This window comes from Petromyzon marinus, chromosome 52 (assembly GCF_048934315.1).
Source record: "Petromyzon marinus isolate PM22_M1 ecotype Great Lakes invasive population chromosome 52, UKy_Petmar_22M1.pri1.0, whole genome shotgun sequence".
Lineage (NCBI taxonomy): Eukaryota > Metazoa > Chordata > Hyperoartia > Petromyzontiformes > Petromyzontidae > Petromyzon > Petromyzon marinus.
In genome coordinates this window covers 11,262,696-11,287,159 of record NC_133718.1, presented here as the reverse complement: position 1 = coordinate 11,287,159, position 24,464 = coordinate 11,262,696, and the positions used below count along the sequence as shown (strand labels likewise).

Genomic DNA, 24,464 nt, shown 5'->3' with positions numbered 1-24,464 from the left:
GCACCTGGTCTGGAGTGATTGGAGGGCATGGGCCAGATCAGCTCAATAACAACGGTAGGAGGCTGCTAGATTTTTGTGCAGCCCATGGGCTTGTAATTACCAACATGCTGTTCCGGCATCGGCGCATCCACACAACATCATGGATACATGCCGGGTCCAAGCAAGAACATCTGCTGGAATACATAGTGACAGACCAGCGGATGCGAGCCCATGTCCTTGACACCAGGACCTACCGTGGAGCTGATCTGTCCTCTGACCATCGACCAGTCATCTGTAAGATGCGCCTGTCATTCTTCCACTCCGGTGGTGGGTGTACACCCAGGACCCCATTCCAACCTAAAGTGGCCTGGTCTCAGCTGATGAAAGTTGCAAGTGAGAATTTAATCATCGCTTGCGGCTGGGGTGGGCATCGTCCCCCACTCCTCCTGATGTTGAGGGTAAATGAGCGAGGTTTAGGACTGTGATTCATGCAGCTGCAATGGCTGCTTTGGGTACGCGGTCCAGACCTCCCCAGAGACCCTGGCTGACAGAGGAGGTGTTCAGGATAGTTGAGAAAAATCGACAGGCCCACTGTCATCGGCTACAGAATCCCACGTCAGAGAATGAGGAGGTTTACCGCAGCCTTCGCTTGGAGGTTCGGAGAGCCGTGAGGCACTGCAAGGATGGGTGGTGGTCGCGGGTTGCTGAGGAGATGGAGTCTGCCTCAGTGGCCCGCGATCACAAATCTCTATTTAACTCCATCAAAAAAGTAACCTACAGCACCACACCTATTACCATCATTAGGGGAAAAAACGGTGTTCCAATCTCCGACCCCCAGGAACAGGTTTGCAGATTAGCTGAGCATTTCTGTGAGGTCCTGGGGGAGGGGAAACCCCTCAGCCAGGAAAACATCGTGGCACAAAGTGAGGATGACCCTGCTGAGGCTGCGGTGCCTCAAATATTGGAAGAAGTCACCCCCTGTAAGTGGCTGGCTGAGGTGCCATCTGTTGAGAAAGTACTGAAGGCGATCTGGAGTTTGAGACCAGGAAAGGCACCGGGCAGAGATGATCTCCCAAGCAAAATGCTGAAGGAGGGTGGCGTTTGTGCACAGACTGCCCTATATGACATCATAACAACAGTTTGGACCACTGGACGGGTTCCGCAGGATTGGAAGGATGCCCTGGTGGTCCCCCTCTTTAAGAAGGGGGACCGCACAGACTGTAACAACTACAGGGGCATCTCACTCCTCAGTGTGCCGGGAAAGGTCCTGGCAAGGATTATTCAACATCGCCTTGCCAGGCACGCTGAGGAGAGGCTTGCGGAGCCCCAATGCGGTTTTGGGAAAGGGCGGTCCTGCACAGATGCCATATTTTCTGTCCGTCTGCTACAGCAGAGGTGTAGGGAATTCCAACAAGACCTACATCTCTGCTTTATTGACCTGGTCAAGGCCTATGATACCATCAGTAGGCCTGAGCTCTGGGTTGTTCTTCATGCTTTTGGAGTCCCTGACCCCCTGCTCACGATCATTAAGGACCTTCATGATGGTGAGCGGGCCCGGGTAAAACTACGTGGCCGGGAGTCAGAGCCATTTCCTGTACACCTTGGGGTGCGACAGGGATGTCCACTGGCTCCCACATTATTTAACATCTATTTTGACCACGTAGTTCGTGAAGCCTTCAATAGCTGTACCGGGGGAATCTCCATTTGGCACAGATATAATGGGAGGCTGATCGATGCCCAGGTGCGGTCAAGGGATGGCTCCCTATTGCTCAACCACGTTATGTATGCCGATGATTTGGTAATAGCTGCTCATTCAGAGGAGGAGTTGGAGACGCTGCTGCTGAGACTGAAGCGTGCCACTAAGAGATGGGGCCTTACCATCAGCCCCACCAAAACTAAGCACCTTCCTGGGTATTTTGTATCATCGGACACTCCACCCCCACAACTCGCAATCGGTGATGGGGCAGTTGTGGAGAGAGTGGAAAGTTTCCCATACCTGGGCAGTGTGCTTATGACCGGCTCCAGTTTAACAGCAGAGGTCTCACTCCAAATCAGTCGAGCGGCAATATCTTTTCATTGGTTGCATAACGCTGTGTGGAAGCTACCTGGTCTGTCGCTCCGCACTAAGCTTCAGGTCTTCTCGGCCACGGTCATTCCCTCCCTTCTCTACGCTTGCGAAACGTGGACCCCCTTAATGGAACATCTTCACCGGTTAGACACATTTAGGCTAGCTGCCTACGATCCATCCTGGGTTTAACCAGGCTGGATTGTGTGAGGAGCTCACAAATCCTTGAAAGATCTGGGCAAGGTCCCATCGGTGAGCTCCTCCGGCAGGCAAGGCTGCGTTGGCTGGGTCATGTAGCCCGCATGCCCAGCCACCGCATGCCGAAACAGCTTTTGTTCGGCCGGATCGAGGGGGCTAAACGGGCGCGGCACGGGCTAGAGAAGAGATGGAGTGATGTGGTACAGAAGGACGTGGAGCTGAGTGGACTTGTCGATGACTGGTACCAGCGGTGTCAAGATCGGCCTCTGTGGAGGAGGCTCGTGAAGGATGCTACTGGGCAGTTGGAGGTAGTCGCCCTCCAACAACAACGGAGGGCGGAGGAGCGACGCTCGCAACAACGAGCGGAGCGCCGGGTGGCTAAAACACAGCAGGTTGGCACAGTAGGGGGCACAGGTGGTGCATCAGCCAGTCATCTCAGTCAGTCGACCCGTGGCACCTGGGTCTGCCCCGTGACCTCCTGCCAGCGGGTGTTCGACACTTCACGTGGCCTCAAGGTGCACATGACCTGGCACAAGCGTCGTGGTGACGTCACCGACACTTAGTGGCGAATGGCGGTTGTTGTTGTGTGATGCTGTGTAGTCATGTGTGTGTGTGATGCTGTGTAGTCATGTGTGTGTTGCTGTGTGTGTGTGATGCTGTTTCCCATGCCGTGCTATATCCGGTGCTGTCAAGCCCCGTGCTGCGTGCTATGCCGGGTACAGTGGTTTACAGTGAAGTGTGTGTAGCTGTGTGTGTGTGGCTGTGTGTGTAAGTGGGAACCGGTTGTGTACTGCTTTGTCCGGCTATGCTACGAACCCGGCTACCCGAGTTCGATTCCCGCTCACGGCCAACACCGGTGACGATTATCTGAACCGGTCCTGGGACTCCCCTAGGTCGACTCAGCCTCAAATGAATGCCTGGTGCGGTGCGTAGTAAACATCGCCACTGGGGAGACAAAGGCGGCCGGGCGTGGTGCTGGCCACCCACCCCCTCGTGTGCCGTGCCGACCACACTTGCCTCAACAGTCTGTTACAAGCTATAAGGGGGATCTTTGTCTTGTGCAGGTGTGTCTATATGTATCTGTGTGTAGCTGTGTGTAGCTGTGTGTGGCTGTCTTTGTGTAACTGTCTGTGTGTGTGTAGCTGTGTGTGGCCGTGTTTTTGTATAACTGTGTGTGAAGATGTGTGTGTGGCTGTGTGTCCGTGTGTAGATGTGTGTGTAGCTGTGTGTCCGTGTGTAGATGTGTGTGTAGCTGTGTGTCCGTGTGTAGATGTGTGTGTAGCTATGTGTGTAACTGTGTCCGTGTGTAGCTGTGTGTGTAACTGTATCCGTGTGTAGCTGTGTGTGTAGCTGTGTGTCCGTGTGTAGATGTATGTGTAGCTATGTGTGTAACTGTGTCCATGTGTAGCTGTGTGTGTAACTGTGTGTCCGTGTGTAGCTGTGTGTCCGTGTGTAGCTGTGTGTGTAGCTGTGTGTCCGTGTGTAGCTGTGTGTGTAGCTGTGTGTCCGTGTGTAGCTGTGTGTGTAACTGTGTGGCTGTTGGCAGCTCGTATTGTTTAGGCTGGGCCACGTGTGCCGACGGTGCTTTGTGTGTGTGGAGTGTGCGGGGAGGGGTGAGTGGTGTAATGTGGGCTGTGTGGTGAGTGGTGTAATGTGTGCTGTGTGGTGAGTGGTGTAATGTGTGCTGTGTGGTGAGTGGTGTAATGTGTGCTGTGTGGTGAGTGGTGTAATGTGTGCTGAGTGGTGTAATGTGTGCTGTGTGCTGAGTGGTGTAATGTGTGCTGTGTGGTGAGTGGTGTAATGTGTGCTGAGTGGTGTAATGTGTGCTGAGTGGTGTAATGTGTGCTGTGTGGTGTAATGTGTGCTGTGTGGTGTAATGTGTGCTGTGTGGTGAGTGGTGTAATGTGTGGTGTAATGTGTGCTGTGTGGTGAGTGGTGTAATGCGTGTTATGCGGTGAGTGGTGTAATGTGTGTTATGCAGTGAGTGGTGTGAGTGTGTGGTGAGGATTGTAATGTTTGTGTGTTTTGCGAGGTGAGTATTGTTTGAGTGAGTGTTGCATTGTGTGCAGTGTGGTGAGTTTTCTGTAAAGTGTGTGGTAAGCGATGACAGTCTTGGCACTCACCATGCCATGCTCATTAAACACCACACACACAGCGCTCACCACTCACACAGCGCTCACCACTCACACATACCAGACACACACATTCACTATAATCATTCACATACCACACACTCAACACACACACACACCACATACTCACCACTCACACATACCAGACACACACACACATTCACTATAATCATTCACATACCACACACTCAACACACACACACCACATACTCACCACCCTCACCACTCACACATACCAGACACACACACACATTCACTATAATCATTCACATACCACACACTCAACACACACCACAGACTTTACACACACACCACATACTCACCACACTCACCACTCACACATACCAGACACACACACATATTCACTATTATCATTCACATACCACACACTCAACACACACACACAGACTTCACACACACACCACATACTCACCACTCACACATACCAGACACACACACATTCACTATAATCATTCACATACCACACACTCAACACACACACACACGACAGATTAAACACACACTACACAAAACCAAAGATCCCCCGTATAGCCTTCACAGACTGTTGGGGCAAGTGCTGTTAGCGATCACCTATGAAGGCCGGCAGACTACACAAGACACACACACACACACCCCTCACATAGCACACCCTCAACACACACATTTAAACTGAACACACAAAACCAACTCATTAAACACATACATGCACAAGACAAATATAATAATCCCCCGTATAGCCTCAACAGACTGCTGGGGCAAGTGCTGTTAGCGAGTAGCATCTATAAAGGCTGGCACGTTACGGGAGGGGATGGGTGGCCAGCACCACGGCCGGCCGTCTTTGTCTCCCCAGTCCTGATGCTTACACACCAGGTACTAATTTTAGGCCGAGTCGACCTAGGGGATGCACGGGGATTGGTTCAGATAATCGTCACCGGTGTTGATGTTCGTGAGCGGGAATCGAACTCTGGTCGCCGGGTTCGTACGTAGCGCACTAACCAGTACCGACGCGCACACAGACACACGTACACACATGTACATGCAAAGACGAGAATCCGCCACACATACACAGGCACACGTACACACTGCCTCACTCATTACCGAACATCATTTATATTCTTTCTCTCACACACTCACTCGCTCTCCCTCACACACTCTCAATCTGCCACACACACACACTCACTCCCTCACCCACAACACTCGCGCGCATTCACACACTCAGTCTAACACACTCCCTTACACCATCACACACACACACTCTCAATATGTCACACACTCACTCCCTCACCCACAACACTCACGCGCATTCACACACTCAGTCTAACACTCCCTTACATCATTTCTCACACACACACACACTCTCTCACACTCACAAACACACAGACACACACAGTCTAACACACTCCCTTACACCATCTCTCACACACACTCTCACACAATCTCTCACACTCACACACTCACAAACACACAGACACACAGTCTAACACACTCCCTTACACCATCTTTCTCACACACACACTCACTCTCACACACACTAAATCTCTCACACTCCCTAACACTCCTAACATATTCTCTCTCTCGCACTGTCACGTTTTCAATCTCTCACAATCTCTCATTCACACACTCGCCCTCTCTCTCTCCCTTACACACATGCACACACAATTACACACTCGCCCTCTCTCTCCCTTACACACATGCACACACAATTACACTCTCGCACACTCTCTCGCACACATACTCAATCTGTCACACACTCCACCTCACACTCCCACACACACACTCCCTCCCTCACACACTCGAACACACAGACTCCTATCACACGCTCCTTCACACACTGTCACACACACTCACTCAATCACTCACACACTCAGTCTCACAACACACACCCTCTCTCGCACTCACAACACACACCCAGTCTCACACACACAGTCTCTCACATACACACACAGTCTCACACAGTCTCACACACACACCAGTCTCACACACACAGTCTCACACAGTCTCACACACACACCCAGTCTCTCTCACACACACAGTCTCTCACACACACACAGTCTCTCACAGTCTCACACCCAGTCCTTCTCACACACAGTCTCACACAGTCTCACACACACAGTCTCTCTCACACACACCCAGGCTCACACACACACAGTCTCACACACACACACAGTCTCACACACACACACAGTCTCACACACACAGTCTCACACACACACAGTCTCTCATATACACACACACAGTCTCTCATATACACACACACAGTCTCACACACACACAGTCTCACACACACCCAGTCTCTCTCTCACACACACAGTCTCACACAGTCTCACACACACACCCAGTCTCTCTCTCACACACACACACAGTCTCACAGTCTCACACACACACCCAGTCTCACACACACACCCAGTCTCACACACACACACACACACCCAGTCCCTCTCACACACACCCAGTCCCTCTCACACACACCAAGTCTCTCACACACACCAAGTCTCTCTCACACACACAGTCTCTCACATACACACACAGTCTCACACACACAGTCTCACACACAGTCTCACACACACACAGTCTCACACACACACAGGCTCACACACACAGTCTCACACACACACAGTCTCACACACACACCCAGTCTCTCATATACACACACACACCCAGTCTCTCTCACACACACAGTCTCTCACAGTCTCACACCCAGTCTCTCTCACACACACAGTCTCTCACAGTCTCACACCCAGTCTCTCTCACACACACACAGTCTCACACACACACAGTCTCTCACATACACACACAGTCTCTCACATACACACACAGTCTCTCACACACACAGTCTCTCTCACACACACACATAGTCTCTCTCACACACACACAGTCTCTCTCACACACACACATAGTCTCTCTCACACACACACAGTCTCTCTCACACACACACCCAGTCTCTCATATACACAAAGATCAAAGATAAAGATCCCCCATATAGCCTTAACAGACTGTAGGGGCAAGTGCTGTTAGCGAGCACCTATGAAGGCCGGAACGGTACACATATACACACACACCCAGTCTCACACACACACACCCAGTCTCTCTTATACACACACAGTCTCTCACATACACACACACAGTCTCTCACATACACACACACAGTCTCTCACATACACACACACAGTCTCTCACACACACACAGTCTCTCACACACACAGTCTCTCTCACACACACAGTCTCTCTCACACACACACAGTCTCTCACACACACACACAGGCTCTCACACACACACACAGTCTCTCTCACACACACACAGTCTCTCTCACACACACCCAGTCTCTCTCACACACACCAGTCTCACACACACACACACCCAGTCTCTCTCACACACACAGGCTCTCTCACACACACACAGTCTCTCTCATACACACACACAGTCTCTCTCATACACACCCAGTCTCTCTCATACACACACACACACTCTCTCACACTCACAACACTCAGTCTCCCAAACTCTCTCTCACACAGTCTCTCTCACACACACCCAGTCTCACACACACACAGTCTCTCTCACACACACCCAGTCTCTCTCACACACACCCAGTCTCTCTCACACACACACAGTATCTCTCATACACACACACACAGTCTCTCTCATACACACACAGTATCTCTCATACACACACACACAGTCTCTCTCATACACACACACACAGTCTCTCTCATACACACCCAGTCTCTCTCATACACACACACACTCTCACACTCATAACACTCAGTCTCCCAAACTCTCTCTCACACAGTCTCTCACACACCCAGTCTCACACACACAGTCTCTCACCCACACACACTTTCTCACACTCTCTCACACTCACAATACTCACAGTCTCCCAAACTCTCTCGCACACACAACCTCAGACGCAAACACGATGACACACTAACACACAAATACAAAGATGCCCCGGGTAAACATACAGACCTTTGAGACAAGTGTTGTTAACAAGCACCTATTAAGATCAGCACGGCGCAGGGTGTGTGGCCAAAACCACGCCCGGCCGCCTTTGTCTCTCCAGTCCTGGCGTTTAAACACCGCGACAGATGGTAATTTAAGGTTAAGCTGAACTAAGAGAGAGGTTCTGGTTTGGATTTCACTGGCCACTGATGTTAGCCGTGGGCGGGACTCGACCTCACTCTCTCACTCACTCTCTCACAACTCACATTCACTCACACTCTCACTCACTCTCCTACTCACTCTCTCACTCACTCTCCTACTCACTCTCTCACTCACTCACTCTCTCACTCACTCTCCCACTCACTCTCCCACTCAATCACTCTCTCACAACTCACTCTCACTCACTCTCCCACTCACTCTCTCACAACTCACTCTCCCACTCACTCTCCCACTCTCTCACTCTCCCACTCTCTCACTCTCCCACTCTCTCACTCTCTCACTCTCCCACTCTCTCACTCTCCCACTCTCCCACTCACTCTCCCACTCACTCTCCCACTCACTCTCCCACTCACTCTCCCACTCACTCTCTCACAACTCACTCTCTCAGAACTCACTCTCCCACTCTCTCACTCTCCCACTCACTAACTCTCCCACTCTCTCACTCTCTCACTCACTCTCCCACTCTCCCACTCACTCACTCACTCTCTCACTCACTCTCCCACTCACTCTCCCACTCACTCTCTCACAACTCACTCTCTCACAACTCACTCTCTCACAACTCACTCTCCCACTCACTCTCCCACTCACTCTCTCACAACTCACTCTCTCACAACTCACTCTCCCACTCTCTCACTCTCCCACGCTCTCACTCTCCCACTCTCTCACTCTCCCACTCTCTCACTCTCCCACCCTCTCACTCACTCTCCCACTAACTCTCCCACTCACTCTCCCACTCACTCTCCCACTCACTCTCTCACAACTCACTCTCTCACAACTCACTCTCCCACTCACTAACTCTCCCACTCTCTCACTCTCTCACTCACTCTCCCACTCTCCCACTCACTCACTCACTCTCCCACTCACTCTCCCACTCACTCTCCCACTCCCTCTCCCACGCACTCTCTCACAACTCACTCTCTCACAACTCACTCTCTCACAACTCACTCTCTCACAACTCACTCTCCCACTCACTCTCCCACTCACTCTCCCACTCACTCTCCCACTCACTCTCTCTCTCACTACTCACTCTCTCACAACTCACTCTCTCACTCACTCTCTCACAACTCACTCACTCACCCTCCCACTCACTCTCTCACTCACTCTCCCACTCACTCTCCCACTCACTCTCCCACTCACTCACTCTCTCACTCACTCTCTCACTACTCACTCTCACTCACTCACTCTCCCACTCACTCTCCCACTCACTCTCTCACAACTCACTCTCTCACTCACTCTCTCACAACTCACTCTCACTCACTCACTCTCCCACTCACTCTCCCACTCTCTCACAACTCACTCTCTCACAACTCACTCTCTCACTCACTCTCCCACTCACTCTCACACTCACTCTCCCACTCTCACACTCACTCTCCCACTCTCTCACTCTCCCACTCACTCTCCCACTCTCTCACTCTCTCACTCTCCCACTCACTCTCCCACTCACTCACTCTCTCACTCACTCTCCCACTGACTCTCCCACTCACTCACTCTCCCACTCACTCTCCCACTCACTCACTCTCCCACTCACTCTCCCACTCTCCCTCTCTCGACCCCTCTTGTTGGGGGGACAGCGGGGGGCGAGGGTACACGACCCCTAATAACCCCTAACGACCCCCTCCCCATCTCTCTCTCGCTCCTGTCCACCCCCTCCCTCCCCTCGTTCCCCCTCCTCCCTCTCATCTCCTCCCTCGCCTCTCCCCTTTCGCCAACCTCTCTCATCTCCCTACCCCCCCTCTCCTCCTCCGCTCTCTCCTACAAATTCTCGTTCTCCTCTCTTATTCTCCCCTCTGTCTCATCGCACTCATCTCCTCCTCCTCCTCTTCACTCTCATCTCCCTCCTCTTCACCCTCATCTCTCTCCTCCACGTTTTCTACTGCACTTTGTCTTCCCTCCACCTTTGTCTCTCCTGCTCCACTCTCACCGCACTCATTTTCCACACACATCCCTCTCTCTCCCTCCTCTTCACTCTCATCCCCTCCTCCCCCTCCCACTCCTCTCTCTTCTCCGCTCTCTGCACTCTCACTTCACTCCTCATCCACTCTCCCCTGCACCTTCTCCACCCCTCCACCTTTGTCTCTCCTGGCCCCCCACCCACCCCTCCCCCACCCACCGTCACCCCACCCCCTCCCCCGGGCTCCGTGAACAGGTTCTCCCGAGGGACCCCGTGACCCTGAGTGACCCCGAGGGACCTCGTGACCCCGAGGGACCTCGTGACCCCGAGAGACCCCGAGTGACCCTGAGGGATCCCGTGACCCTGACCCGGCGCGACTCGGGGGGGGGAGGGTGGGCCCATGGCGACGCGGGGCCTCGTAGGGGAGTCGCGTGGCACCAGGGAGGAGATGGAGCGGCAGAGCGAAGGGGTCAGTGCGGCGGTCGGAGCCGGGGCTGAGGACGAGGAGGAGGAAGACGAGGTGGAGGAAATGGAGGAAGAGGAGGAGGAGGGTGACGAGGAGGAGGGGGAGGAGGGGGGACCTCGTTTCCGCGATGCCGAGCCCAGCATCGCGGGGGGCGCGACCCCCCCTGGCGCGTGCGTGGGGGGAGAGCAGGTGACCCCCCCCCCCTGCACCTCACTCCTCACCACCACCACTCACCTTACCCCTGACCAAATACACATCGCATGTCACACCACGTAATCTCACCTCTCACACCACAGATTCACCACGCACCCTCACCACACACCCTCACCACTCAACACAGACTCACCACGTACCCTCACCACACACCCTCACCACTCAACACAGACTCACCACACAGACTCACCACACACCCTCACCACCCAACACACCCTCACCACCCAACACACCCTCACTACACACCCTCACCACCCAACACACCCTCACCACTCAACACAGACTCACCACGTACCCTCACCACGTACCCTCACCACACAACACAGACTCACCACACAGACTCACCACACACCCTCACCACACAGACTCACCACGCACCCTCACCACACAGACTCACCACGCACCCTCACCACACAGACTCACCACGCACCCTCACCACACACCCTCACCACACAACACAGACTCACCACAGACTCACCACGCACCCTCACCACACAGACTCACCACGCACCCTCACCACACACTCACCACGTACCCTCACCACGTACCCTCACCAAGTACCCTCACCACGTACCCTCACCACACACCCTCACCACACACCCTCACCACACCCTCACCACACACCCTCACCACACACCCTCACCACACAGACTCATCACGTACCCTCACCACGTACCCTCACCACGTACCCTCACCACGTACCTTCACCACGTACCCTCACCACACAGACTCACCACGTACCCTCACCACACAAACTCACCACACACCCTCACCACACAGACTCACCACACACCCTCACCACACACCCTCACCCCACCCCCTCACCCCACCCGCTCGCCTCACCCTGAGTCGCCCCTCCGCGCTACACGCGCGTCGCTTTTAGACGAGCGAGGAGGAAGAGGCGACACTCAACCCGGCACCCCTCCCTCCCCCCAGGTGGGCCCTCACTACCCCCGCATGGCCCCGTCTCCCCCGTGCGCCCTGGGCCCCGGGGGCGGGGGGGTTCACGGGAGTTCCCCGCGCCCCGCGGGGGGTCCCGCGAGCGAGGGGGTCACATCCCTGGAGGAGGGGGAGGAGGATGGAGAGGGGGGGGCTCCCCCGGGGACCCCCGGGTGCCGTGACGCGTGGAGCCTCACGGAGCCGGCCTGCCTGGGGCCCTGCGAGCCGGGCACCAGCGTCAGGCTGCACGGCCTCGTGTGGCACGAGAACCAAGCGGGTAAGGAGGGGCCCCAGGGGGACACGGGGAGGGGGGCACGGGGGAGGGGGGGTGGAGGAGAGAGGTGGTGGTGGTGGTGTTGGGAGGGGAGTAACGAGGGGTGAGGGGGGGGGTGCGGGTCGTGGAGAAGGGGGTGGCGAGGGTCGCACTGACCGGCGTGGTGAAGTATGGTCGTCGCGTAATCCAGCACGGCGTGGATAGGCTTCTCGTCGTCATCCAGCAGTGGAGTGACCATGGCTGCTGCACGTGCACGCGATGGGGAGAGTTGTTTCGAGGACAGGGGTGGGGGGGGGCCGCCGAGATGTGGGGGGGAGGGGGCCTGCGGAGGGAGAGGAGCCGGGCCCTGATTGGAGCGCTAATTAACGACGCGCCGCTCTCTGGGTATAAATTCTAATTAAGGGTTAATCAGCCCGCGGCGTCGCGGGGGGCGGGGTGGGGGGGGCGACCCCTCCCCCTGGGGCCCCTGGATCGACCCGCGCCCTGCGAGCGGTGGCGATGGTTGATGATGGTGGTGGTGGTGATGATGACTGGTTGTGATGGTGATTGGTGGTGGTGATGTTGACTGATTGGTGGTGGTGGTGATGTTGACTGGTGGTGGTGGTGATTGGTGGTGGTGATGACTGGTGGTGATGTTGACTGATTGGTGGTGGTGACTGGTGGTGGTGATGTTGACCGGTGGTGGTGGTGATGTTGGGTGGTGGTGATGTTGACTGGTGGTGATGGTGGTGATGTTGACTGGTGGTGGTGGTGATTGGTGGTGGTGATGTTGACTGGTGGTGGTGGTGGTGATTGGTGGTGGTGGTGGTGATTGGTGGTGGTGATGTTGACTGGTGGTGATTGGTGGTGGTGATGTTGACTGGTGGTGGTGGTGGTGATGTTGACTGGTGGTGGTGATGTTGACTGATTGGTGGTGGTGATGTTGACTGATTGGTGGTGGTGGTGATGTTGACTGATTGGTGGTGGTGATGTTGACTGATTGGTGGTGGTGGTGGTGATGTTGACTGGTGGTGGTGATGTTGACTGGTGGTGATGGTGGTGATGTTGACTGGTTGTGATGGTGGTGATGTTGACTGGTGGTGGTGATGTTGGCTGGTGATGGTGGTGATGTTGACTGGTGATGGTGGTGATGTTGACTGGTGGTGGTGATGTTAACTGGTGGTGATGGTGATGTTGATTGGTGGTGGTGATGTTGAATGGTGGTGGTGATGTTGACTGGTGGTGGTGATGTTGACTGGTGGTGGTGGTGATGTTGACTGATGGTGATGTTGACTGGTGGTGGTGAATGATGTTGACTGGTGGTGGTGATGTTGACTGGTGGTGGTGAATGATGTTGACTGGTGGTGCTGATGTTGACTGGTGGTGGTGGTGATAGTGTTGGCCGTGATGGCGATGACGACAGTGGGTGATGGGTGGTGATCGCTTACAGCACTTGCTCCTGCAGTCTATTAAGGCTATACGGGTGATCTTTGTTGATGATGACATCATTGTGGTGGTGATGTTTTTGATTACACGTGAGCATACACGTATGTTAGTGTGCATATGTGAATGTGGCTACACGTGTGTGTGTAAACGTGATGCTGGCCACCCTCCCCCTCGTGTGCCGTGCCGGCCTTCATAGGTGCTCGCTAACAGCACTTGCCCCAACAGTCTGTTCAAGGCTACTTGGGGAATCTTTGTCTCTGTGGATGTTACTGTACTGTCTACTGTGTGTGTGTCGTGAGATATTCGCCGTCACATGCCCCACCAGTTTTAAGGCAAGGGGAGGGGTCTTTGTCTTTAAACATACGTATACAGTATATATACAGTACGTGTGTGTGTGTACTGTGGGGAGCGGTAGTGGCTGCGGCTAGCGCGCTGCGCTACGAACCCGGCGAGCCGAGTTCGATTCCCGCTCACGGCCAACACCGGTGACGATTATCTGAACCGGTCCTGGGCCTCCCCTAGGTCGACTCAACCTCAAATGAGTACCTGGTGCGGCGCGTACAAATATCGCCACTAGGGAGACAAAGGCGGCCGGGCGTGCGTGCCGGCCACCCACCCCCTCGTGTGCCGTTCCGGCCTTCAACAGCACCTGCCCCAACAGTCTGTTGAAGGCTATACGGGGGACCTTTGTATTTGTGTGTGGTGGGGGGGGAGCGGTGGCGCAGTGGTTGGCGCGCTGCGCTATCACTCGCCAACATCTGTGGCGAGTGATATCTGAACCGGTCCTAAGCCTCCCTTGGGTCGACTCAGCCATAAATGAACGCGTGATGTGGTCTGTGAACGTCAGCATTGGGGAGACAAAGGCGGTCGGGCGTGTCTCCGACGCGTGTATGCGTATTTAACTAGTCTACACATGTACACGTGTTTGCATGTCTGTGTGTAGTCTATACATGTACACGTGTGTGTGTAGTCTATACATGTACACGTGTGTGTAGTCTACATGGTCACGCGTGTATGCGTGTAGTCTATACATGTGCACGCGTGTGTGTGCGTGTAGTCTATACATGTACACGCGTGTGTGTGTAGTCTACATGGTCAAGCGTGTGCGTGTAGTCTATACATGTACACGCGTGTGTATGCGTGTGTAGTCTATACATGTACACGCGTGTGTATGCGTGTGTAGTCTATACATGTACACGCGTGTGTGTGCGTGTAGTCTATACATGTACACGCGTGTGTATGCGTGTGTAGTCTATACATGTACACGCGTGTGTGTGCGTGTAGTCTATACATGTACACGCGCGTGTGTAGTCTATACATGTACACGCGTGTGTGTGCGTGTAGTCTATACATGTACACGCGCGTGTATGTGTGTAGTCTATACATGTACACGCGCGTGTATGCGTGTGTGTCTATACATGTACACGCGCGTGTATGCGTGTAGTCTATACATGTACACGCGCGTGTGTATGCGTGTCTAGTCTATACATGTACACGCGCGTGTGTATGCGTGTCTAGTCTATACATGTACACGCGTGTGTGTATGCGTGTCTAGTCTATACATGTACACGTGTATGCGTGTGTAGTCTATACATGTACACGCGTGTGTGTATGCGTGTAGTCTATATATGTACACGCGCGTGTGTATGCGTGTGTAGTCTATACATGTACACGCGTGTGTGTATGCGTGTGTAGTCTATACATGTACACGCGTGTGTGTATGCGTGTGTAGTCTATACATGTACACGCGCGTGTGTATGCGTGTAGTCTATACATGTACACGCGCGTGTGTGCGTGTAGTCTATACACGTACACGCGTGTGTGTGCGTGTGTAGTCTATACATGTACACGCGCGTGTGTGCGTGTAGTCTATACATGTACACGCGCGTGTGTATGCGTGTCTAGTCTATACATGTACACGCGTGTGTGTATGCGTGTCTAGTCTATACATGTACACGTGTATGCTTGTGTAGTCTATACATGTACACGTGTATGCGTGTAGTCTATACATGTACACGCGCGTGTGTATGCGTGTGTAGTCTATACATGTACACGCGTGTGTATGCGTGTGTAGTCTATACATGTACACGCGCGTGTGTATGTGTAGTCTATACACGTACACGCGTGTGTGTGCGTGTGTAGTCTATACATGTACACGCGCGTTTATGCGTGTAGTCTATACATGTACACGCGTGTGTATGCGTGTAGTCTATACATGTACACGCGTGTGTGTATGCGTGTAGTCTATACATGTACACGCGTGTGTGTGCGTGTAGTCTATACATGTACACGCGCGTGTATGCGTGTGTAGTCTATACATGTACACGCGTGTGTATGCGTGTGTGTCTATACATGTACACGCGTGTGTATGCGTGTGTAGTCTATACATGTACACGCGTGTGTGTGCGTGTAGTCTATACATGTACACGCGCGTGTATGCGTGTAGTCTATACATGTACACGCGTGTGTATGCGTGTGTGTCTATACATGTACACGCGCGTGTGTATGCGTGTAGTCTATACATGTACACGCGTGTGTATGCGTGTGTGTCTATACATGTACACGCGTGTGTATGCGTGTGTGTCTATACATGTACACGCGCGTGTGTATGCGTGTCTAGTCTATACATGTACACGCGCGTGTGTATGCGTGTCTAGTCTATACATGTACACGCGTGTGTGTATGCGTGTCTAGTCTATACATGTACACGTGTATGCTTGTGTAGTCTATACATGTACACGTGTATGCGTGTAGTCTATACATGTACACGCGCGTGTGTATGCGTGTGTAGTCTATACATGTACACGCGTGTGTATGCGTGTGTAGTCTATACATGTACACGCGCGTGTGTATGTGTAGTCTATACACGTACACGCGTGTGTGTGCGTGTGTAGTCTATACATGTACACGCGCGTTTATGCGTGTAGTCTATACATGTACACGCGTGTGTATGCGTGTAGTCTATACATGTACACGCGTGTGTGTATGCGTGTGTAGTCTATACATGTACACGTGTATGCGTGTAGTCTATACATGTACACGCGTGTGTGTATGCGTGTAGTCTATACATGTACACGCGTGTGTGTGCGTGTAGTCTATACATGTACACGCGCGTGTATGCGTGTGTAGTCTATACATGTACACGCGTGTGTGTGCGTGTAGTCTATACATGTACACGCGCGTGTATGCGTGTAGTCTATACATGTACACGCGTGTGTATGCGTGTGTGTCTATACATGTACACGCGCGTGTGTATGCGTGTAGTCTATACATGTACACGCGCGTGTGTATGCGTGTCTACTCTATACATGTACACGCGTGTGTATGCGTGTGCAGTCTATACATGTACACGTGTATGCGTGTAGTCTATACATGTACACGCGTGTGTGTATGCGTGTAGTCTATATATGTACACGCGCGTGTGTATGCGTGTGTAGTCTATACATGTACACGCGTGTGTGTATGCGTGTAGTCTATACATGTACACGCGCGTGTGTATGCGTGTGTAGTCTATACATGTACACGCGTGTGTGTATGCGTGTGTAGTCTATACATGTACACGCGCGTGTGTATGCGTGTAGTCTATACATGTACACGCGCGTGTGTGCGTGTAGTCTATACACGTACACGCGTGTGTGTGCGTGTGTAGTCTATACACGTACACGCGTGTGTGTGCGTGTGTAGTCTATACATGTACACGCGTGTGTGTGCGTGTAGTCTATACATGTACACGCGCGTTTATGCGTGTAGTCTATACATGTACACGCGTGTGTATGCGTGTAGTCTATACATATACACGCGCGTGTGTTTGCGTGTCTAGTCTATACATGTACACGCGTGTGTGTATGCGTGTGTAGTCTATACATGTACACGCGTGTGTGTATGCGTGTGTAGTCTATACATGTACACGCGTGTGTGTATGCGTGTGTAGTCTATACATGTACACGCGTGTGTGTATGCGTGTAGTCTATACATGTACACGCGCGTGTGTATGCGTGTGTAGTCTATACATGTACACGCGTGTGTGTATGCGTGTGTAGTCTATACATGTACACGCGTGTGTGTATGCGTGTGTAGTCTATACATGTACACGCGCGTGTGTATGCGTGTGTAGTCTATACATGTACACGCGCGTGTGTATGCGTGTAGTCTATACACGTACACGCGCGTGTGTGCGTGTAGTCTATACACGTACACGCGTGTGTGTGCGTGTAGTCTATACACGTACGCGCGTGTGTAGTCTATACACGTACACGCGTGTGTGTACGCGTGTAGTCTATACACGTACACGCGTGTGTGTGCGTGTGTGCTCTGTATGTGTACACGCGTGTGAACTGGTCTGTACGTGTACACGTAGGTATGCTGGTGCTGCACGTGCGCTGGAGGAACAGCACCTACGTGGGCACACTCCTCGACTGCTCCCGTCACGGACTCGCCGCTCCCCGGTGAGCTCACTCACCACTCACTCACCACTCACGCACCAGCATGCTCACCACTCACTCACCACTCACTCACTCACCACTCACTCACCACCATGCTCACCACTCACTCACCACGTTCACCACTCACTCACCACTCGCTCACCACCATGCTCACCACTCACTCACCACGTTCACCACTCACCACTCGCTCACCGCGTTCACCACTCACTCACCACTCACTCACCACTCACTCACCACCATGCTCACCACTCACTCACCACGTTCACCACTCACCACTCACTCACCACGTTCACCACTCACTCACCACTCACCACCATGCTCACCACTCACTCATCACGTTCACCACTCACCACGTTCACCACTCACTCAGCACGCTCACCACCACGCCCACCACTCGCCACCACGCTCACCACTCACTCACCACCACTCACCACCACGCTCACCACCACTCACCATCACGCTCACCACCACGCTCACCACTAACTCACCACTCACGACTCACTCACCACATCGGGGAGATGATGGGGAAGATTATAGGATGACGATTAGGGTGTTGGTGATGGGATGATGATAGGGTGGTGATGGGATGATGTTGGGGACGTGATGGCGGAGGTGATTGGATGATGTTAGGGGAGGTGATGGGATGATGTTGGGGACATGATGGGATGATGTTGGGACGTGATGGGGGAGGTGATGGATGATGTTGGGGAGGTGATGGGATGATGTTAAGGAGGTAATGGGGGAGGTGATGGGGGAGGTGATGGGATGATGTTAGGGAGGTGATGGGGGAGGTGATGGGATGATGTTGGGGAGGTGATGGGGGAGGTGACGGGATGATGTTGGGGAGCTCCACCTGGCACCGGGACTTGAAGCCCCAAAACAGATGGAGTTCACCCACAGCCCCTCCCCTTCCCCCGCCTCTCAGCCACTCCACCTGCTCCTGTTACCTCCTCCGCTCACCTCTCTTGCCTCCTCCCACCTCTTCAATCCACCTTTTGAACCCCCACCTGCTTCTCTCACCAAGCACCTCCTCCAATTCATCCTCCCCCGCCTCCTCCCTCCCACCTCCATCAATCACCCCCCACACGCCTCCCTCCTCGTGCGCCACCTTGTGTCCCCTCCCCGTAGCTACACCTCTCTCCACCTCGTCTCTCCACCTCGTCTCTCCACCTCGTCTCTCCACCTCCTCCTCTCTCCACCTCCTCCTCTCTTCACCATCACCACCTCCTCTAATCGCACCTCCTCCTCCCGCTGCTGCTGCTTCTGGTCCTGCACTGCCCCCTGCTGGTGACATCCCCCTCTCCCACTGGGGACTCTCAAATGAAGGGGACCCAACAGGAACCCCGCGATACGACCCCCTGACGCCCGCCCGCATGCCCGCAGGTTCTGCGAGGTGCGGGCCCCGGCCACCGCCGAGCGCCGCTGCAGCCGCGGCCGGGCCAAGCGCTCTCGGGTGGCCCACGGGGCCCACGGGACCGCGGGGGCGCGGGGGGAGAATCGGGCCCAGAGCGGGACGCGCTCCGTCCTCGCGCAGCACCGTGCGGGTGCCGCGGGGGCCTGGGACGCGGGCCCCGGGAGCGAGGGCCCCCGTGTGGGGGCCCTGCGGAGACGGCCGCGTCCTGGGAGCGACCGCGAGGGCCGCATGGCCAAGAGGGCGCGACTCGCGGCATCCACCGCGGCGGCGGCGGCGGCGGCGCGGGGCCCCGAGGCGGCCGCGGCCTCGCGGCGCGCGGGGCCTTCCGCGGGGCCCTCCGCGGGGGCCACGGCGGGGCCCGCGGAGGGGCCCGGCTTGAGGAGACGCCCGACGGCTGCCGGCGCGACCGCCGGAGGGGGAGGGGGGGCCCGGGTGACGCGGGGGAGCCCCGAGCACGCGGAGACGGCGCCGTCCCCGCGGGCCCCGCCGGCCGAGCGGGCCGAGCCGAGCGGCGGGACCCCCCCGGGGCCCCTGCGGCTGTGCCTCAAGCAGCCGAGGCTCGAGCTGCTGGTCACGGCACCGCACGTCAAACTCTTCCGCGGCGGAGGAGGCGGCGGAGGAGGCGGCGGAGGAGGCCACGAGCGAGACGGGCCGGCCGCCAAACGAGCGCTGATGAGCGACGGCGTGGCCAGGGTGGGCGCCGCGGGCCCCGCCGTGGGCCCCGGGGCCCCCGTGGCGGCGGCGGCGGCGGCGCGGAGGCCCCTCGCGGCCCCCGCGTCCCCCCGCTCGGCGTCCCGGGCCGGGGCCCACGCGGGCCCCGTCCCTCGCGTGCGAGCCGCGCTGCCCCGCGTCATCATCCCCTTCCCCTGCAAGGACGGGGCCCCGCCGCCCGGACCCCACGCGGGACCCAAGACCTCTCCCTCCAAGAGCCCCGCGTCCCATCAACAGCAGCAGCAGCAGAGGCCTCCGGCTCTAGACGGCCCCGCGCTCGTCAAGGCCGCGCTGCAGCACCTGAAGGCGCGAAGGCGCGAGAGGGAGCGCGGCGCAGCCGAAGCGAGGCAGGAGCAGGGCCCCGTGGCCTCGGGGCCCAAGGCGGAGACCGAGAACGGGCGCCCGGGGCAGGACAAGGAGGCCCCGTTGTTCGTGGACAGATCGTTGAGGCTGCGACCTCCTCCACGGGGGGCTGCCGCAGGGCCCGGCGAGAGGAACGGGGCCCCAGGGCGCGGGGCGACAGCGCCGGCGGTGGTCTCCTCTGCCTCCTCCTCCAGCTCCGAGCTGTCGGACACGGATGAGGGCCCCTCCGAACCCCGCGGGCCCCGGCCCCGTCTCGCCTCCCGCCAGCAGCAGCAGCAGCAGCAGCAACCGCCACGCGGACCGGGCCCCGGGGTCCCCGGGAGGGACGGGGAGATTCCGGCCCGCTGGACGGGGACCCAGGGCCTCCATCCGACGTGCGGGACCAACGCCGCCCCCGCGGGTCGCGGCGTGGGCCCGCGACCCGCCGCCGCGTGCCCCTGCGGCCCTGGCACGGCTCCCGCTCCCGCCCACTGCTCCCACACGTCGGGGCCAGCAGGGACCCAGGCCTCAGCCTCGGCCCGGGGCCCCGCTCGCGAGTGGCCGGGGCCCCCTCGCAGAGACCTCCACCACGCCGCGCCGCCCCCGGGCCACTCGGCCAAGCAGGGCCCGGCCGGCGGTCCGGGGCCCAAGTTGGTATCGGGCTCCACCGTGACTCAGCCGCACAAGCCCCCGGGCATCCACGTGCCCCGCCAGGGACCGCCGGCCCACGGGGCCCCCGCCAAGCACCCGCCAGGCCCCCACAAGGCCCCGCTCGCCCAGCACGCCCAGCACCAACGTCCCGCTCCGCTGAACGGGGCCCTCTTTGGAGGAGGCTGTGCCGGCTACGGGGCCGCGGGGGCCGGCGGGGCCCAAGCGTCGGGAGGGTCGCTGGGGCCCCGGCAGGGCCCGCTGGCGGCCAGGGACTCGCAGAGGGACAAACGGGCCCTGCTGTCGTCGCTGTACCGGCGCGACGGGGGGACCCCTGTAGCGGCGGCCGCCGAGAAGTCCGGGCCCCGCGCCGACCTCGGGAGGCCTCGCACGGGGCCCCTGCCCTCGTTCAAGGCCCTGGGCCCCTACAACGCGGGGGCCAAGCCGAGCGGCAGGCGTGACCCCGGGGCCCCCACCCCCGACCCACCCAAGGCGAGCGGCGAGAAGCCAGGGGTGGGGGCCCCCACGGAGGGCCCAGTGGGGGCCCCCGGCCGGGCCGGGGAGGGGGAGGTAGAAGAGGTGAAACCCGGGGTGGAGGTGCGGAGACGGCACGCGGAGACCCACGGGCCCATCAAGCAGGTGAGGTCTTGCGTGCTCACCACCCTCCTCACCCGTTCCAATCACCTCGCCAGCCTCGCAGTCGCGACCACACTCACCTCACATTCACCTCGCTCTCTAAGCCCCTAAGTTGTGCCAGCCGTGCGTTACTCGAGCCACGAGGCCACAGCACAGACGAGGCCACAGCACAGACGAGGCCACAGCACAGACGAGGCCACAGCACAGACGAGGCCACAGCACAGACGAGGCCACAGCACAGACGAGGCCACAGCACAGACGAGGCCACAGCACAGACGAGGCCACAGCACAGACGAGGCCACAGCACAGACGAGGCCACAGCACAGACGAGGCCACAGCACAGACGAGGCCACAGCACAGACGAGGCCACAGCACAGACGAGGCCACAGCACAGACGAGGCCACAGCACAGACGAGGCCACAGCACAGACGAGGCCACAGCACAGACGAGGCCACAGCACAGACGAGGCCACAGCACAGACGAGGCCACAGCACAGACGAGGCCACAGCACAGACGAGGCCACAGCACAGACGAGGCTGCGACTCTGGAATGAAGTCGCTGCAGGTTGTTGGTCTCTGCACGCTGATCAGCGTGTCGTGCATCACGCATTGTCCCATGTTTCGTTTCACGCATTATGTGTCACATGGCGCGTATCATGTGTCACATGGCTCGCATAATACACGAGATACATGACGGTGACAAGTGTCGCATTGTGTCGCATATCGCGTACGTCACACGTCACGTGCCGCGTGTCGCGTGTGTGCGTCCCAGGGCGCACTCTCCCGGCCGTGGGATCGCCTCCTCGCCCTGAAAAAACTTCCGGAGCTCGACACAAAACACCGTCCGAACCACAACCACCACAACCCGCACCACCAGCACCACCACAACAACCACCACCACCACCATCCGCAGCAACCGCAGCAACAACCACCGCAGCAGCAGCAACAACAGCCGCCTCCGCAGCTGTCGGCGAAGATCGGAGGCAGCGGTGGCGGCCGCGAACGGCGCCCCCAGCCCCGTGCCCGCGACGGCCTCTTCCCCCTGCACCGGCAGGCCGGAGGGTCGCTGGGGCCCGAACCCGGCTCCCGGGCGGGCCCCCCCGGCCACACCGCGGGGGGCGCGCCGCCCCCCACCGAGCGGGCCGGACGCGCGGGGGGCCAGGCCGCGTGCGAGGCGGTGGCGCGGGCCGCCACGCTGACGCCCACGTGACGGGTCGGGGCCCCCCATCCCGCGTCGCCACGGTGGCGGCGGTGGCCTGTAGATACGCGAGACGGGGACCGACCCCGCGGAGGAGCCCTGGGATGGCCACCGCTCTGGGGTCGGAGGTCGCGGGGGTTGGGGGTGGTGGGAGTTGTTGGGGGGACCGCTTTCGACCCCGATTCGGAGACACGAGTTGTTGAGCACTTGGGGCGCCCCACCGGAGAGACGGCGCGGGGAGGCCAACTTGGACTTGTGGAGCCTTCGGGCGCGTCTACCGCTGCAGGTCACGCTGCTCTCCCACGACGACCCCGGCCACGCCGCGTTGAGACTCGGCGCGTTGCTGTCGGCGAGGGGTCGTGCCGATGAGGGAAAACACGAGGTCCCGCTGTCGCGGTTAGGGACTTGCGACTCGGCTCCAGGAGACCAAGATTCTGGGCTCGAGACTCGGATCCAAGGATCAGGCGTCTTGTTGGGACCTGCTTCTACGGGACCATTATTCCGGATCAGAGACTGACGATTCTGTGGACTTGGGCGTGGAGAGTTGGGGGGGGGGGGGGACGGAGCAGGGCCACTCGACTCTAGGTGGTCGCGTCGCTGGTGTCAATTCAGCGTTGGCATCGTTGCTTTGGCGATGCCATTGGGTTTGGCCGACTGCACCGCGAGATGTGAACCGGGGTTGGGCGCGAGGGGGTGGAGGAAACCGCCCGTGTGACCGGCAAACAAACTCGCGTGGGACCACGCGCACGAGTTCAGCGAGGACGCTCCTAGACGCGTTGTCATTGCATCGTCATCAGCGTTGTGATCATCAATATCGTCACGGTCGTCATATCATCACTGTCGTGGTCATCATCCTAGATGGAACCACGTCGATTCCCGGCTCCACCTCCCCACACAGACGTCCCCACCGCCAGCTTGTGCCAAAGAGCGGAGGCTCCGTTCTCCGTGGGGGGGGTGGGGGGGGGGGGCGGGCGGCGGCGGCGCTCATCAACTCATCACGCACGTCGTCGTCGTTAATCTCGTCGCTGTCATCGATGCTGTCATCGTTTTGTTGTTGCTCGGCGGGAGGGACGGATGCGGTGGGGCCCTATGGGCCCCAAAATAAATGTGGAACCACGTCCCCTGGGGTCGCGCTGTGTGGGGTCAGCGTCAGGTAGTGGTGGGTCCGATCACAATGGAGGTGGCAGGTCAAGGGATCCCAAGTGGGTCACCTCGGTGTATACAAAGAACAGAGGCCTTAAGTGTCCCGGTTGGATATGGTGGGGGGTGGTGAGCAACTCCAGGATGAGGGCACACAGCTGCACATGATAATTAATCACACGTCCACAAACCACCA

General features: G+C 57.2%; 1 protein-coding gene across 5 annotated transcripts in view; it reads left to right on the top strand.

The window, feature by feature from the left end:
* The window catches only part of LOC116953595 (uncharacterized), a 75,767-nt gene extending 51,521 nt beyond the window's left edge, over nucleotides 1-24,246 (top strand). For 3 of the 5 annotated variants that reach the window (XM_076051840.1, XM_076051837.1, XM_076051839.1), the window contains 5 exons: nucleotides 10,677-11,076; nucleotides 12,037-12,316; nucleotides 18,096-18,183; nucleotides 19,564-21,934; nucleotides 22,703-24,246. In XM_076051840.1, the coding sequence (XP_075907955.1) occupies nucleotides 10,822-11,076; nucleotides 12,037-12,316; nucleotides 18,096-18,183; nucleotides 19,564-21,934; nucleotides 22,703-23,140 (3,432 nt within the window). In that variant the 5' untranslated portion in view covers nucleotides 10,677-10,821 and the 3' untranslated portion in view covers nucleotides 23,141-24,246. Of the gene's footprint in view, nucleotides 1-1,450; nucleotides 5,354-7,292; nucleotides 7,414-10,676; nucleotides 11,077-12,036; nucleotides 12,317-18,095; nucleotides 18,184-19,563; nucleotides 21,935-22,702 lie in introns of those variants that run through there. The other 2 variants (XM_076051841.1, XM_076051838.1) reach the window with 2 other exon arrangements.
* The last annotated feature ends 218 nt before the right edge of the window (nucleotides 24,247-24,464 follow it).